The following is a 15,689-nucleotide window of genomic DNA, read 5'->3' as shown; positions in this document are numbered from 1 at the left end:
ATGGAGCTGTTTAGTCAGAAGGTGAAACCATCTGAACTCCAGAAAGGAGACCATGTTTATACTTGGAGGAAGAGCATGTACACTCACCATGGTAAGCATTTTAGTTATACATTTGTGGTTGGTTATTACAGTAATTTTTAATTTGTAACTAAGAAACTAGCATATGTGAAGGAATTTTCGTTGGTGAAGGCAAACTTATTCATATGGTGAACCCAAAAGCAGATGGAATTCTTCATTTTTCAACTGCTTCTAAGAGCTGGATCTCAAGTGGCGGCCGAAAAAAGGAAAAAACTCCATGCGCAACGTCGGATTGTGGGTTGGAAAAAGTAGCTGGTAATGGTGTAAGGGTGACTTGCATAGAATGCTTCATTAAAAAAGGTTCACTATACCGATTCAAATACGAAGCAAGTCGCGAGTTCCTTGTTGCCAAACTTAGAGGCGGAACATGCACCACCGCAAGATCCGATCCACCGGAAGAAGTCATACATACGGCCACTTATCTGCTTGAAAATGGATATATAGAGTATGATTTGATTAACAACAATTGTGAAGATTTTGCACTTTATTGTAAAACAGGTCTATGGAGCAAGGATATTGGCTACCAAGGGAGGAGCAGCCAAGCAAATATGGTTCATTCGACGAAAAGAGAGAATAAAGATTTGGGCCTTCGCAAGGATGTTGTGAAAGTGGCTGTGGAGGAGTTGTCTTCTTTTCGTCTCAGTCTGTCTTTGTGATAATTAAGCATGCCATTAGTGGTTTGGTTACTTTTAATATAGTTATGTATGTGTGTGATGAATTAAGTCGAGTATCTGATTTCAATGCTATGTGTGTACAATATATGAATGTCTTAGATCAATAATGAATCAAATAAAAGTCCCATTTGTCGCATTTGACGCCTAGCGAGTTTATATACAAGTTATTCAGGTAAACAGATCGTCCCTCTATTCAACTAAATATTAAAGAATCACGTACTTAAATTTTAAAAGATTTATATACAGGATAGGGGAAACTGATTTCATAGTATGTTCGAGTTTAAGTTGAGGCATGTTGTCAGGGGACAGGATATCTATATCACTACATGTATTCTTTAAATTTTAAAAGGTACAAAACTTTATGCAAAATATACAATACCTAATGTATAAAATTATGAAATTTTATGGGCAATATTATCTTGGAATATTGGATTTTAATAATCCATATTGAACAGTATTGGTCGATAATAATCCTTATTCATTTTATTGCCACTGGCGGTCCCAAATTAAAAAATGCTGGCCCCCAATGGTTCCCCGTTAAAAAGGACTTAACGGCGTTATACCCTTTTTCCGAATTTCAAGCTAACTTTTTAGGGCTATTAATTGGAAGGAAGATACGAGTCAAATTATATAAACTTAGCTCCAAATAATTATCTAAACGACTTGATTTTGGTTAATTGTAAGTTCAAACGCCCGAAGCATTGCTTCGTCATTTTGAAGCACTGTTTCGAACTAAGTTTTACACCAATCGAATCATATCCTCCTAACGATCAAAAGCCCTAAAACATTGGTTTGAAATTTAGAAAAAACTATAACGCCGTTAAGTCATATTTAACGGGGACCATTGAATGCCAACTTTTTTGAAATTGGGACCGTGAGTGGCGATAAAATGAATAGGGATTATTATCGGCCAATACCATATAATAGAGATTATTAAAATCCAATATTCCTATTATCTTTAGAGCACTTTCTTAAAAAAAATAATTATAAGTTTGGTCATCCAACATTTGTCTAACTTACAGAAAGTTACACATTTACCCCTTATTCAAAACCAACCACCCTACGACTTTTTAACGACCATAACTTTTTCGTACGTTAATATTTTTTAAAACAAATACACCATAAAAACGAGCATTTAATTATCTTTAATTTGAGTATGGTATCGTTATACTTCTTTAATTTTAAAAAAATTAACATATTACGCGCTTACCCGTTAAGACTGACAACAGTTAGTCGAGCTTGGGTCATGTGTAAGACCGGATTAGGGTCGAAACGAGTGGCTACAAAAAATGGTTAAATTTGATTCGGATCGGTATGGGTTTGAGTCAAAAGGGGTCAGGTTAGAACTGTGTCGAGTTGGAATGGGATTCTGCTAAAACGTGTTAGTTTAAATGTATAGGGGCCGATGACATTGTTTACATCTACCGGGGGCGATATACGTGTGTCCAGCGCCACGCAATGCGCGTAACCCAACATTGGTAAGCGTTCATCCCAGCGCTCTGCACCAGGAGCGTATATTTAATGCTGGTAACGTGCATTCCGGTGTCGGTTACGCGTGCTCAATCTTCAGTTACACATGTACTAGCAGGTGGTACAATGATCGTGAGTCCACTTGTGGAGGCCGTGGATGTGGAGGAGGGCAAGGACGAGGTGGTCTCGGGTCGAGTCAAAACCGTGATTATCAAGAAAACGTCATGAACCGGGAAAACCGTGAGCATAAGGGCAAAACCCGAAACCTCTCATAGGTTTAATGTTATCGATGTGATGAGCTTGGACACTTTGAAACATAAGCTTACCTTGGGTTTCAGAATGCATGTCTTCTTCCCGAATCTGTTCCTCGTATGTTTTTAAACATCCCACCACGTCTTCAAAACCAACAGCTTTGAGATCCAAAGTTTGTTCAAGGATGCATGCAACAACCCGGGATTGACTATGACGAAGCATGATTCGAGAAGATACGGTTTTTAATTGCTCTCACGCGGATTAAAATCAAGGAGATGCAAGCTTTGCTAAATTTGAATGATCTCCCTAATACGAATCGGAAATTACGTTCAATAATCACCCCTTAATTTCTGATTACGCATCCAATTTCGGGTTACGTGCATGCCATCATCAGGTGACACATGAACCGAAACTGATTAAGTGTTTGATGTCAGGTTAAGCGCGCACCCCTTCGTATCACACATCCATCCAACTAGTTATGTGTGTGTGTGTGTGTGTCGGTTTGCTAATCTCAAAATCAAACCTGTTAAATAGTTTTTCATGTATCATGTTAACATGTTTCTCTTATTATAAGCAAACATACGTTTTAGGGGATCATCTTCCCACTTATTATCATATGAACATTTCTCTTATCATAATCCAAAAGTCAAATTATACAACACATAAGACATAATAACATTTTTATCAAATTTGGAAACATATAATTTTCTAGTATAGCTTATTTTGACTCTAGTTATTTTTCATGTTTTCTAATTATCTTGTGGTCTTGCTCATGATTTTGAGTCTCTTGTAATTGGTCGTATTTTGTTTTCTCTAGTTCCTTAGTAGTAAAGGCATTTTCTAATATATATATATATATATGATTGATTTTTTTAGAATCGTTTTGAGTTTTAAGAACTCAAAATAACTCAATATAACAACTTTTTTTTTGAATTTTTTTACACATGTGTAATACGTAAGTGTAAGTAATGTACAAAAAATTACCGTAATTTTTTACACACCGAATCGACTTTTTACACATGTATAACTAAAGTTTAAACTTGTGTAATCAACAAAAATCTTTATTCTCTCTCATGATTCATTTTTTAATTAAATCTAATCTCAGCCACATATTTAACTCATTTAATTAAATGTGTGGTCCAAAATTGAGTTCTTAAAGTTCTTACAACTCATCAAGTTTTCAAAATATCCCTCCTATATATATATATATATATATATATATATATATATAGGATGGATCTTGCGAGAAGTGATATTATAGCGAGAAGTGCGAGAAGTGAATGTGTAACTCCATTAATCCCTAATTTCACTCTCTTTCTTATGATGTTACCTACATATATGTAGGTTTGTTGTATTTATGTCTTAACTACACACATTCAAACCTACCTACATACATTCAAACCTACTTACACACATAAAAACGTACCGAGCCACATTCAAACCTACACACATACATATACATATACAAAAATACGTACCTACACACGTACATACGCACCTACACAATAAGAAAGGGAGTGAAATTAGGCATTAATGGAGTTACACATTCACTTCTCGCACTTCTTGATATAAAAAAACTTCTGAAATGATGCAATACCTATATATATATATATATATATATATATATATATATATATATATATATATATACCTATATATATATATATATATATGGTTTGAATTAAATACAAATAAAATTAGCGTGCTAATTGTGAGAATCAAGTAGAGTATTATGTAATTACGCTATGATATAAGTACATAATTACGCTACTTGATTCTCACAGTTAGCACGTTAATTTCATTTGTACGTTAACTTTTTGGACCACAAATAAACTCATTTTAAGAAAAATAAAAACTTTTATAAAACGAAAAAACGCGAAAATAAAAAAAAACCAAAAAAAATTATTTCATCCAGGTTTCATAAAAAAAATAAAAAAATATATCGGTTTAGCAAAATTATACATATATGTATAATACTTATTATTTTAATTTTATACATATTATTATTTATACACATATGTAAAATTAAGAAAAGTTATAATGTACATATGTATACATTATGTAAATGGAGATTAAATAAAAATATATATGTTTGTATAATTAGTATTTTTTTTATGAAATCGGGACGAAAAATAAAAATTTTTGACTTTTTTACCTTTTTTATATTTTCGTATTATAATTCTTTTAGTTTTTTTTTTTTTTGAAGAGGCTTTTTGTGATTTAAAATGGTTTTAAAAAGTTTTCAACTTTAAAAAAATCTTTTAGATACTCACCCTATATATATATAGGGTATAACTTAATATATTGATTTACATATATAAAATAAATTATCAATTAACTGTTGATTTAAAGGAGTGAACTATTAAAAAAATAGTGGTTTTGTTAACGAAAGTTCAAAAAAGTACTGACATCACATATAAGTTGACTAATAAACAAAAGGATTGAACATTCAAAGTCAAGCAAGTAAACGAATTTTATATATGGAAGGCACGTTTCGATTTCCTACCATCCAAATTACGTTTACAATAATTCATTGGTTTCTTTGGGTCTGTTTGTTTCAATACAAGTTTGCGGTCGTGGTCTTTTATTTCAACTAAGCTTTCAAACCCGGGCATGTGGACACAGATTTTGGAGGCTCGAGTGAATTAATCAAGTTGGAATTTGATTTAAACAAATTGATAAAATTAAATCTTTGGTTGCGGGTCATATATAATGCTTTGGTTGGACGGGATCAGAACAATTGTTTTCTATCCTTGGATTTTCAATCTTGAATCAAAGAAAATTTTATATGTTACGGACCAGGTCGAGGTAAGTTTGGTTGGCAGTTTCCATTTCGAAATTTCAAATGGCATTAATAAAATGCGCAATTTTGACACCAAATTTCATATGTGGAATTTTGAAAATTTAATTACTCATAAATTTTTATTGCAACAATAACTCGACCCCAGCTAAGAGTATAAGATTTGATTTGGTTATTTTAAAGAATATGTTATATATATATATATATATAGATAAAGGATAGAATACGAAAATCCTTTATCGTACAATAGGTACGCGACATTCTGGAACGTCCATCTTCAATAACCATCCTAATCCTAAAATCACCATTACACGAGCCGGCCTCCGTCAACCTCCTATCCCGTTGATTCCGTCCACCTTCACCATCGCCGTTCAACGATTCCGTCCACCATCCACCTTCGCGACCACCATCTTCTTCCGACACAACCATCAATCGTTGCTCACATGTCAGTTGATACAATTGCCCAATTGAAATTGAAATTGTTGAACTAATTGATCAATTAAACTTTGAAATTGGTCCAATTAATTATCAATTTGAAGTTTCAATTAATCAATTTTGTGTTTTGCAGAAACCTAGTTGCAGACGCTCCATATTTTGTTCATATTATCGAATCAATGATCAAATTAACGGTCGATTGACGATTGTTTGATTATTATGAGATTATATGAAGTGATTTCAGTGTTCAATTTCATGTTTACAGGTGTTTGATTTTATTTGTTTTGTTAGTTTTAGAAGTTCTGAACACCCAGAACTTCTTAGAACTTCTAAACTTTATCAGAACTTCTAAACTTTTTTGAACACCCAGAACTTCTTAGAACTTCTAAACTTTATCAGAGCTTCTAAACTTTTTTTAATAACCTGAACTTCTTTGAACGTATTAAAATGTTTAAAGATGTTCACTTTTTTAACACCCAGATCTTCTTTGAATGTATTAGAACGTTTAAAGATGTTCTTTTTTGGTCAAAACGTTTAAAGATATTCAGTTTTGTTTCAGAAAGTTTAAAGTTTTTAGTTAGAACTTTTAAAGTTTTTGTATTGAACAAACTTAAATGTATTAGAACGTTTAAAGATATGCTTTTTTACATAAGCATGTTTGTGTCTAAGTTTATCAATTTCGAGCATGTTTTAAAGTATTTAACATTTTTCGGGTAGAGTTCATAATTTTACTTGAAATTTAACTTTCCAAGCAAGATTTGATATTTGTTTATGTTTGAATATGATGTTTCCTAGCAAACTTTTATATAGTTAGGACTTTCGAGCATACTTTGATTATTTGTTTGAAAGTACATCTGGTCAGAACGTTTAAAGGTCTTCAGTTTTGTTTCAGGACGTTTAAACGTAATATTTTGAACCCTAATCAGAGCTCGATTGAGTGCATTATTTATGCAATTCCATAATAGACTGATAAATCTAAATGCTTCTACACATCAATTCGATTATATAAATCATCATTTTTTGATCAATTTTGAAGATTTCTTGATGTTCAACGTCGTTCGATTTTGATTTGGTTTTTGGCTGCAGAGATTTCATACTTTAAGTTGTGATTAGAGTTTAGGAATTGGATTAGATTGAGTGACGAGTTCCGAATTTGGATCAGGCTCGATTTGTAATCAACGAATTTTGATCGCGAACTACTGTTGGGTTATTTACAAAATTGTCACCGCGCGTTTTTTATTCTAACGCTCTGGAAAGTTGCATACCTAATGTACGATAAGCCGTTATTGTACGTTAACCCACCCATATATATATATAGAGAGAGAACCCTTTGAAAATTGAGAACTTTGAGAACCATTTTGAGCCACCAAAAATACCTTTAAAAAAATCATAAAACGAAAATAAACAAAAATTTTAAGAGAGTAAAAAAACCAAAATTCTTATATTGCATTCCGGTGTCATGAAAAAAAAACAACTTCGTATTATACACATGTGTATAATTTCATTTAATCTCAAGCTACGTAATGTACATATATGTACATTATCATTTACCTTAAATTGTACATATGTGTATAAAAAACGTGTATAAAATTTAAAAAATAAATATTATACATATGTGTATAATTTTGGTAAACCGATATTTTTTTCAATTTTTTTTATTTTTTTATAAAACCGGGATGAAAAGTTAAAATTTTTTAGTTTTTTTACATTTTTTATTTTCGAGTTTTTTTTTGTTTTATAATTTTTTTATTATTTTTTGGTAAGAAGAGTGTTTTTTGTGGTCTAAAATGTTTCTCAAAGTTCTCAATCTCAAAATAGTCTCATATAATCCTAATCATATATATATATATAGGGAGAGGATCATGAGAGAACTTCATTTTATGGAGAGAACTAGAGAACTAATAATGAAATATTTTTAATTTAATTAAAAAAAATTTAATTTTTTTTCTTTCATAATTCTTATATGTTGTTATTCTTCACCACAAAAAAAATTAAAAAAAAACAAAAAAATAAATAAAAAAAATTAACGAGTAATGCATATATGCAATACACCGACTTTTTTTATAATGCATATGTGCAATAGTGTGCATTTTGATATTTGATATAGTGTTGAATAGCATATATATAGTTGTTTGTATTGTTTATTTGCAATAGTGTTATATTATATACAAATATTAAAAAAAAATGGATATAGTGCATATGTGCATTAGTCTTGTATTTACATATATGCGATAATGTGTTTTGCATACAATTATTAGTGTCGTATTTGCATATATTCAATAGTGTGTATTGGATAATGCAATTGTGTTGTATTATATGCAATAAAACACTATTGTATATATGCAATATGCATTAGTGCACATATGCACTACATTACTACACCAACAAGTTTTTTTTTTTAGTATCAATATCATCTTATTAGATTGAGGAAAGAAAAAAAATCACAAAATAAGTTTTTTTTAAAATAGTTAAAAATAATTCTTTACTAGTTCTCTCTTTAAGATGAGTTCTCTCTAGATCTCACCCCTATATATATGTATATATGTATATATATGGTCTCATTTATTGCATCAGGTGATGAGAATTCGGAATATAAAATGGGAAAATATCTTTTACTTTAGATGAGTTAGGCATAAAGAGTTAAAATCACTATTTACGTTTGACATTCCGTCTATAAAGGTTCATCCGAATATTGGAGGTGGTTCCAAACACATTTCAAAAAAACTTTTAAGTATCGACATACCGCACATTTAGCAATATTTTAAAAAATAACACTAATGTGATCATCAATTTAGAAAAAAATATAATTAAAGAAAAATCAATTTAGCTAAGCTAAGTCGAGAAAGAAGACCGTATGCTAGATCCATGGATTGGTCAGAGTATCATCAATGCGCGAGCGTTCACGTACCGTTATGGCTACTTTTTCCACCATGACCTCTCTTCTTTCTCACACAATGACTTTTGCCTCGAAATGCATGTTAATTTTTTGAGAATTTTGTTCACGCTACTATCGAATAAATTAGGCTTATCATTGAGATCATGGTTGAATGGGCATTTCGCGTAGCGCGAATCAATCTGGGCTAGTTCTTCGCGTAGCGCGAAGGCGTACTTTCTTGGGTTCTGTGTTTTGTCCTTCGCGTAGCGTGAAGAATCAGTTTCTTGTCCGTTCGCTTAGCGCAAAGGATCAAGTGCAAAGTGCGTCATCAAAGCGCCACATTGCGCCCATTGCCTGAGCCCGTGTCCGAGCCCGTGCGCATCAAAACAAACATAAAGATCAATTAATCATAAAAATAATCACACTTCGATCTAACAAAAGATTGAAAACACATATTCATTCAGTTTAAACACAAATCCTACACTTAAAATGGTCACAAATGGTTTAGTTTTGCCTCTACATGATAAACATACTCGATTATGTGTTAAATGGATCAAAACATGGATGAATCAACAAATCGGGAACTCTGAGATGGTGTGAAATCACCTCCTAGGTCGTCAATGGTCTCTAGAATTAAAGATAGGTCAAATGACGGTTGAAATTTGGTTTAATAACAATTAGGTTTATTTTCCCGTCCTTGAGCATCTTCGCGTGGCGCGAAGCTTAGAATTTACGTCCTTCGCGTAGCATGAAGGACAAAAGAGTCGAGTTTATTCTTATGGCTCCCTCGTGTAGCACAAGAGAGTGTGGTCCAACCCGTCGCGTAGCACGACGGGCTCCTAGGCAAAGAATTTTCCCATTTGACTCATATAGGCCTTGAAACGCGTGATGTCACTTCCACTCATTCTGAAACGTAAATGCAAGCTCGTATATCTAGCCTCAATAATCATCATTTACTGTTAACACTTAAAACTCAATAAAACTAAGATTTTAATATGTTAAAATACAGGAAATACACCCAACCATCACTTTCAAAGATTTCAATATTCATCCTTCTACGCAATTAATTAAATAAGTTAAATATAAAAACCAAAATAGTTTAACTTGTTTTAGACAATGTTACATGAACTAGTACATGATAATATTTGTTTTTTTAAAAGAAACCAACCTAGATGTAAGATGTTGAAAGACGTAACATATGTAAATTTATCGAAGAATATTTGAATACCAAAACAAAATACTTGAAATGTTATATAAAAAGAAACAATTGTTGTGCTAATCTTTATTCTGAATAAAATAAACTATTCATAAAAATACTAGAAAACTAAATATACTAAGAAAATATTTGGACTTTTATTCGCATTTATGTACCAGATGGGAATCGAAAGGGAATCTAACAATGGTGTTACACAAAAAAGCAGCAAGATATTACCACCACACCAGAATCCTTCTTGGTTGGTATAATAAAAACAATTTCTATTTATTATAGGTTTATTATATTTTAATAATCTCTATTGCCTAATATTGGTCGATAATAATTCATATTCATTTTATCGCTAGTGGTGGTTCCACATTTCAAAAAGTTGGTCATGTCCTCCGTTATAAATGATTTAACGACGTTATACTTTTTCCCGAATTTCAAACTAAGTTTTTAGGGCTTTTGATCGGAAGGAGAATACGAATCTATTGATGTAAAACTTAACTCGAAACGGTGATCCAAACGACTTAATTTTGTTAATTGGAAGTTCAAACACACAAATTGAAGCAAAAATAAAGTCGTTTGGATCACCGTTTCGAGTTAAGTTTTACAAAAATTGATTCGCATTCCCCTTTCGATCAAAAGCCCTAAAAAGTTAATTTGAAATTCTGAAAAAAAAAAGTATAACGCCGTTAAGTCCTTTCTAACAGGGGACTATTGGGGGGCAATTTTTTGAAATTTGGGACCGCCAATGGTGATAAGATAAATATGAATTTTTATTGACCAATACCAATCAATAGAGATTATTAAAATCCAATAAACCTTTATTATATATATATAACTAGGTTTTTAACCCGCCGCTTTGCGGCGGCGTTGATCCATGCAAGGTTGAATAGCGGATAGCATTTCGCATATGTAAAAATATTTGAGCAAATAGTCAAAAAGTTGATATTATTACTGCATGTGACAAAGTTTTAGTACACCTATGTTCTTCATCAAAGGTCCACCAGGGTTTACATAGCAAACTACTATTGTTTTCATCAATGCATATTTTGCTTCTTTTCGCCCGAACCTGTGACCAAAATTTAGTTAGTAATCCAGGATAGTGACATGTGTCATAGCAACTATTAATAAAGTACTATTTCCAAAGTCATAATACTCTATAGAAACAATTAGCTAACAACAGTTTTAAACTACATGTGTAATTGAGTACCTGTTGTTTGTTGTGATGGTCTTTTGTATTTTGAGTCAGGTGTTGGGGGCGGTAGATTTGTTGGAGCCGATGAAGTTGATTGACATGTGTTTGTCGTTGGTTTTGAAACGCGTTTTAAAGGAGTTGTTAGTAGAAGTACTTTATTTAGTCTAGAATATCACTACCTAATTATAAACAAAAAAGGAATACAGAATACATACTTGATAACGTGGTAAATCCTCTTCTACTATAACCACCAGCAGCCAGAATGCTTGACAACAACTGATCCGACAATAGCTGATCCTTAAAAAAAAGGTTAAGCAGTCAAACATTATAAAGAAAACTTGAATGAAAAATTCGTAAAACATCCAAAATTAAAGTTAAATGGTTGCTACCATGGCACAATCAACCATTAATACACAGCCTGACATGGTAAACAGAATGAAAAAGGTAAATATATTGTTGCGTTGTGCTTTTCTATTTACTTTATTTGAATCAACAAATTACAGCAATTAATAGTGTAAGTAGCTTGAAAAAAAAGAATTTTCATTTTTATGGAGTTTGTATATCATGATAGTATGATATCACATAGAAATCAACCATCTTCAACGACACACATGAGACTGTGTTTGTTCATTATGAAGCAGCATATGTTAAAATATTTATGAAGCAACATATGTTCAAATTAAGCATCAAATATTATAATCTGAATCAATTTTTGAATGATGCTCTGATTGAATGATTGGATTTAATTTATAGCCTATGTTCATATCATGTTCTTATATAATTCAAGCTACCATTTTGATCTCTCAAAAGGTTATCTACAGGTGACTCGATCTAAAACTAAGAGAACGGAATCGATCATTGCTACCAAGATGATCATAGTCACAAAGATTAGCCCACTTAAGGAAAAATAACATGCTTAGTTGTAACAAAAGAACAGCAACGGTGTGATTTAACATATGTGATATCATATATAACAGTCATATGGTAAGCTATGTTGGTAATGTAGTTTTATTCTAGTAGTTATGAAATACAATGATATTTTTGATAAAAGCATGAAAGTTCAAATCTGCATTTACAAAAGATATAAATGATCATATTCCAAGTAAATAGTAGTGTGGTTTAACATGTAGTGCGGATAAAGGAATTAATGGCATGATGCCAGCCAAGTTATTTTTTAATAAATAATAATTGCATTTTGTTTTGTCAATGACAATCGATCATATGCTTAATGTTTGCATAACACAAATATATGTGTTGTAATTTGAAGTATAGCCATTACTTCATAATCTATAGTAATTTAGATGTTTTAAAAAATCCCAATAAGAAACCGAGATAACAGGACATTTTCGGAAAATTAGGCGTGAGTTCGGGATTGTGTAAACTCGAGACAAACCCGACTCGTTGTCATTCCTATATAACGCAAACAATAATTGAACACCTCATGCAACAAATAAGCAATGAACATGTATAAACGGGACATTTTTGGGTAATCCGTTATGTGGCCTGAGTAATTGCCATCCCTCTATAACACAAACAATCAACAGAACACGTAACATGCAACAAATAAGCAATGAACATGTAAAATGGCAACAGACATTTCATCATACACTTGACGTGCAACAACATAAAATAAAAACCAAAAACATACAGCCACTACAGACAACTACATAAATTGATCAGAGATTAAAACAAAGGTCGTCGACAACATGCATTTGGTCCAGCAGAAAAAAATTACTATGAAGAAAAATTAAGCAAACTGAAATTACCTTTATGTGTTCAACTGGTCCGATGAAGAAAACATTATGTTGGCTGATGGTCAGGCGAAGGGTGCTGGTTGTTTCACATATGCTGACAATAATGCAACTGATTAGAGAAGGGAAGAAGAAGAAGAAGAAGAAGAAGAAGAAGACACAAGTTGTTAGGCCAAAACATCGATACAACTTTGACTTAATTGCATTTAAACTCCAACATATTTGGCTTAACTTCACATAATAGGCTTATTATTTGAGTTTGGATCCTTCGTTTAATTTCCTATTTTACGCCTACATGTTTAATAATACCTCTTCGATTTTGGATGTCGTTGTACCCATTTATAATAGCGATGCCCTTTGTGGTTTTTAAAACCATGTTTCTTGTCAGCGAATCTTAATAATTAAACTGTATGGCTGTTTAACTCATGGTAATGTTTTAGTTACAAAGTGTTCGCTTTTTCTTAATTAATGGTTTCATCTTGTAGGAGTGATGCGATTAAGATTGAGTTTTGGGTTCAATGGGATGGAAAATCCGAACTAGTACGTATGAGCGGTGATATGGTTTTTAATTTAAAGATGAGATCGGAGAATGTTTTCAAATTGATACTTCATATCGGTCATACCCTTCACCCTTAAATACATGGATCGGCTTTGGAGCAATAAGTAGATGATTGGTAGGTTCGACCATAGTACGGTATTCTTGCTTCTTGCGGATCACTTCTCTTGCTCTGATACCAAAACTGTCGGTACAATTGTATATATAACACAGTAATAAGTAATAACTCATGAAAGAAACACAAAACATAAAATGAGTCAATTGATTCTTCTTGATTAACTGAATAAAATTGCATACATTAAATGAAATGAGAAAGCCCTTAAATAGGCAAACGATAGACTAACAAACTATCCAAAAGCTAGACTCCCGGGCTCTTCAAGACTTGGCTAAATCGGCTCTATTTCAAAAAGCAAATGACTTGATCAAATCTTGATGTGCACAAGGTTAGCATTTGAATCACATTTTAAAAACACATTCCAAACTATTTGTGAAACAGTCGAGGTTTGCACGTACGCTGTTTATTCATTATTACTTTAGAGAAGCACAAAAGGACGATAACTGCTCAACGGGTACCTTCACAACATCCTTTCGAATACCCAAGTCTTTATCCTCTCTCTTCGAGAATGTTCTTGGAATCGCAGTTGCGTATCGATGGATACTCTCCCCCCATTCTTTATGTTTCTTATCCTTGCTTGTTGAATGAAACACATTTGCTTGACTACTCCTCCCTTGATACCCTTTATCAGTGCTCCATAGACCAGTTTTACAGTAAAGTGCAAAATCTTCACAGTTATTATCCATCTGATGATACTTTACATACCCGTTTTCATACAAATAAGTAGCCCTATGTATGACTTCTTCTGGCGGATCAGATTCCGCAGTAGTGCATGTTCCAGCAACCATTTTTGCTAGAAGAAACTCGCGGCTTACTTGATATTTAAACCGGCATAATGACCCCTTTTTAAGGAAGCAATCTATGCAAGACAATTTTACTCCGCTTTCGGCCACTTTCTCCAACTTACAAAACGAAGTCGAACAGTGTGTTTTTTCACCATCACCGGAACTACTTGTTGTCAATCTTTTAAAGTTTGCTAACATATCACCCCCACCCCCAGCCTTATTTTTAGGTCTCACAAAATGAATAATTTTGCCTTGTCCGATATAGATGCCTGCACACATATATACTTTTAGCAAATTAGGTTATATGTTAAATTAATGTATAATTGAATCAGGGAACTAACCATGGTGTGTGTATCCTAGTTTCCTCCAACTATATATATGATCTCCTTGTTCGAGCTCGGATCTTTCGATTTTCTGGGATAAGAGATCCATCTGCTCATGTGTTAATTAAAATTGCTCAAGGTTGTATTTATATGCATATATAGAGGAAAAAGAGATGAAAGTGCCTTCATGGACTTTTGAATGTTCAGTCTTTTGGTTTATGAGTCAACTTAAACTACGTATGTGGAATGAGAAGGGTAGGTGCATCCAAACATCCAATAATTAGGCCAATACATGCAAAATATTTGGAGTCACTTGATGGATCAAGTTGGATGATATATAGTTGTCGAGACCACTAACTAGCTACCACGTGAAGCTTATCTTTGCAACAAAATTTAGGGCGGCCTTGGGTTCTAATAGAAAACCCCAGGGATTTAAACAAGTTGAGCTACTAGTGAACGACTCTAAAACCTTGAATTGAGCCGAGATACAAGGGCTCAAGTCGTCGAGTCTTGAAATAAGCCCTTTAATGAATGAGACTTAGCTTCATATGCCATAAGACTACGCTAGCTAGCTTCGAAGACGAATCAAGCCTAGTATACTTATATTAAATATCAAATACGTTTTGCTTAAGGTATAAATAACTCTATATAACTATGATAAAAATAATTAAATAACACATATTATAATACTATATATAAAATTTAAATTGTACTGCAATTTGAGAATAAAACAACTGTAAAAATTCCTATCTCACAACCTTTACAGTGCAATATAAAAGCATAACGGAAAACCACAATTTGAAAAGCAACATTAGTTGCCTTGCCAAATATTGAACCATCGTCATAGCCTATTCTCGTCAAAGCAACACCGGTTTCAACAAAATTAAATTTAACCAAAATACTCTTGCAGACAGTAACCTGAATAAACAAACTGAATTGACCTTACTTATTATCAATATGTTAGCATCTTTTAATGCTCAAGCAGTCCATAACAAACATCATAAGGCATTAAGTTTAATAAAATAAAAAAAAAAAAACAATCAGATCTTCAATCCACACTACTTCCACAAATGGAATTTGAAGAAAAAAGAAAAATCAATGAACACCATAAACCTTACAAAGAACCCGTCTCCTAAAGATCAAGTACCAATTCTCTGAAGAGGTGAAAACCACTTGCTT

General features: G+C 32.5%; 2 protein-coding genes across 2 annotated transcripts; one reads left to right on the top strand and one right to left on the bottom strand.

Moving 5' to 3' along the window:
* Window positions 1-816, top strand: LOC143603268 (protein LEAD-SENSITIVE 1-like). Its single transcript, XM_077080107.1, has 2 exons — window positions 1-91; window positions 172-816. The coding sequence occupies exons 1-2, from the start codon at window positions 1-3 to the stop codon at window positions 732-734; spliced, it is 654 nt and encodes a 217-aa protein (XP_076936222.1). The 3' UTR covers window positions 735-816.
* A 12,724-nt stretch (window positions 817-13,540) lies between these two features.
* LOC143604123 (protein LEAD-SENSITIVE 1-like) lies at window positions 13,541-14,762 on the bottom strand. The gene is made up of 2 exons (XM_077080703.1): window positions 14,529-14,762; window positions 13,541-14,456 (listed from the first exon to the last, which is right to left on the bottom strand). The coding sequence occupies exons 1-2, from the start codon at window positions 14,617-14,619 to the stop codon at window positions 13,816-13,818; spliced, it is 732 nt and encodes a 243-aa protein (XP_076936818.1). The 5' UTR covers window positions 14,620-14,762; the 3' UTR covers window positions 13,541-13,815.
* Window positions 14,763-15,689: the final 927 nt, after the last annotated feature.

The sequence above is a fragment of the Bidens hawaiensis genome, unplaced genomic scaffold, assembly GCF_021521415.1.
Source record: "Bidens hawaiensis isolate Kalapana, Puna unplaced genomic scaffold, B.hawaiensis_p1.1 tig00001961_1, whole genome shotgun sequence".
Lineage (NCBI taxonomy): Eukaryota > Viridiplantae > Streptophyta > Magnoliopsida > Asterales > Asteraceae > Bidens > Bidens hawaiensis.
The sequence above is the reverse complement of the archived record's forward strand: the minus strand, read 5'-3'. Positions and strand labels throughout refer to the sequence as shown.

Excerpts from the sequence above, each read along its gene's own strand:
- LOC143604123 (XM_077080703.1), bottom strand. The coding sequence starts at position 14,619 with ATGGATCTCTTATCCCAGAAAATCGAAAGATCCGAGCTCGAACAAGGA. Across the intron at positions 14,457-14,528 it reads ACTAGGATACACACACCATG|GCATCTATATCGGACAAGGC; the intron begins GTTAGTTCCCTG and ends ATATGTGTGCAG.
- LOC143603268 (XM_077080107.1), top strand. The coding sequence starts at position 1 with ATGGAGCTGTTTAGTCAGAAGGTGAAACCATCTGAACTCCAGAAAGGA. Across the intron at positions 92-171 it reads GAGCATGTACACTCACCATG|GAATTTTCGTTGGTGAAGGC; the intron begins GTAAGCATTTTA and ends GCATATGTGAAG.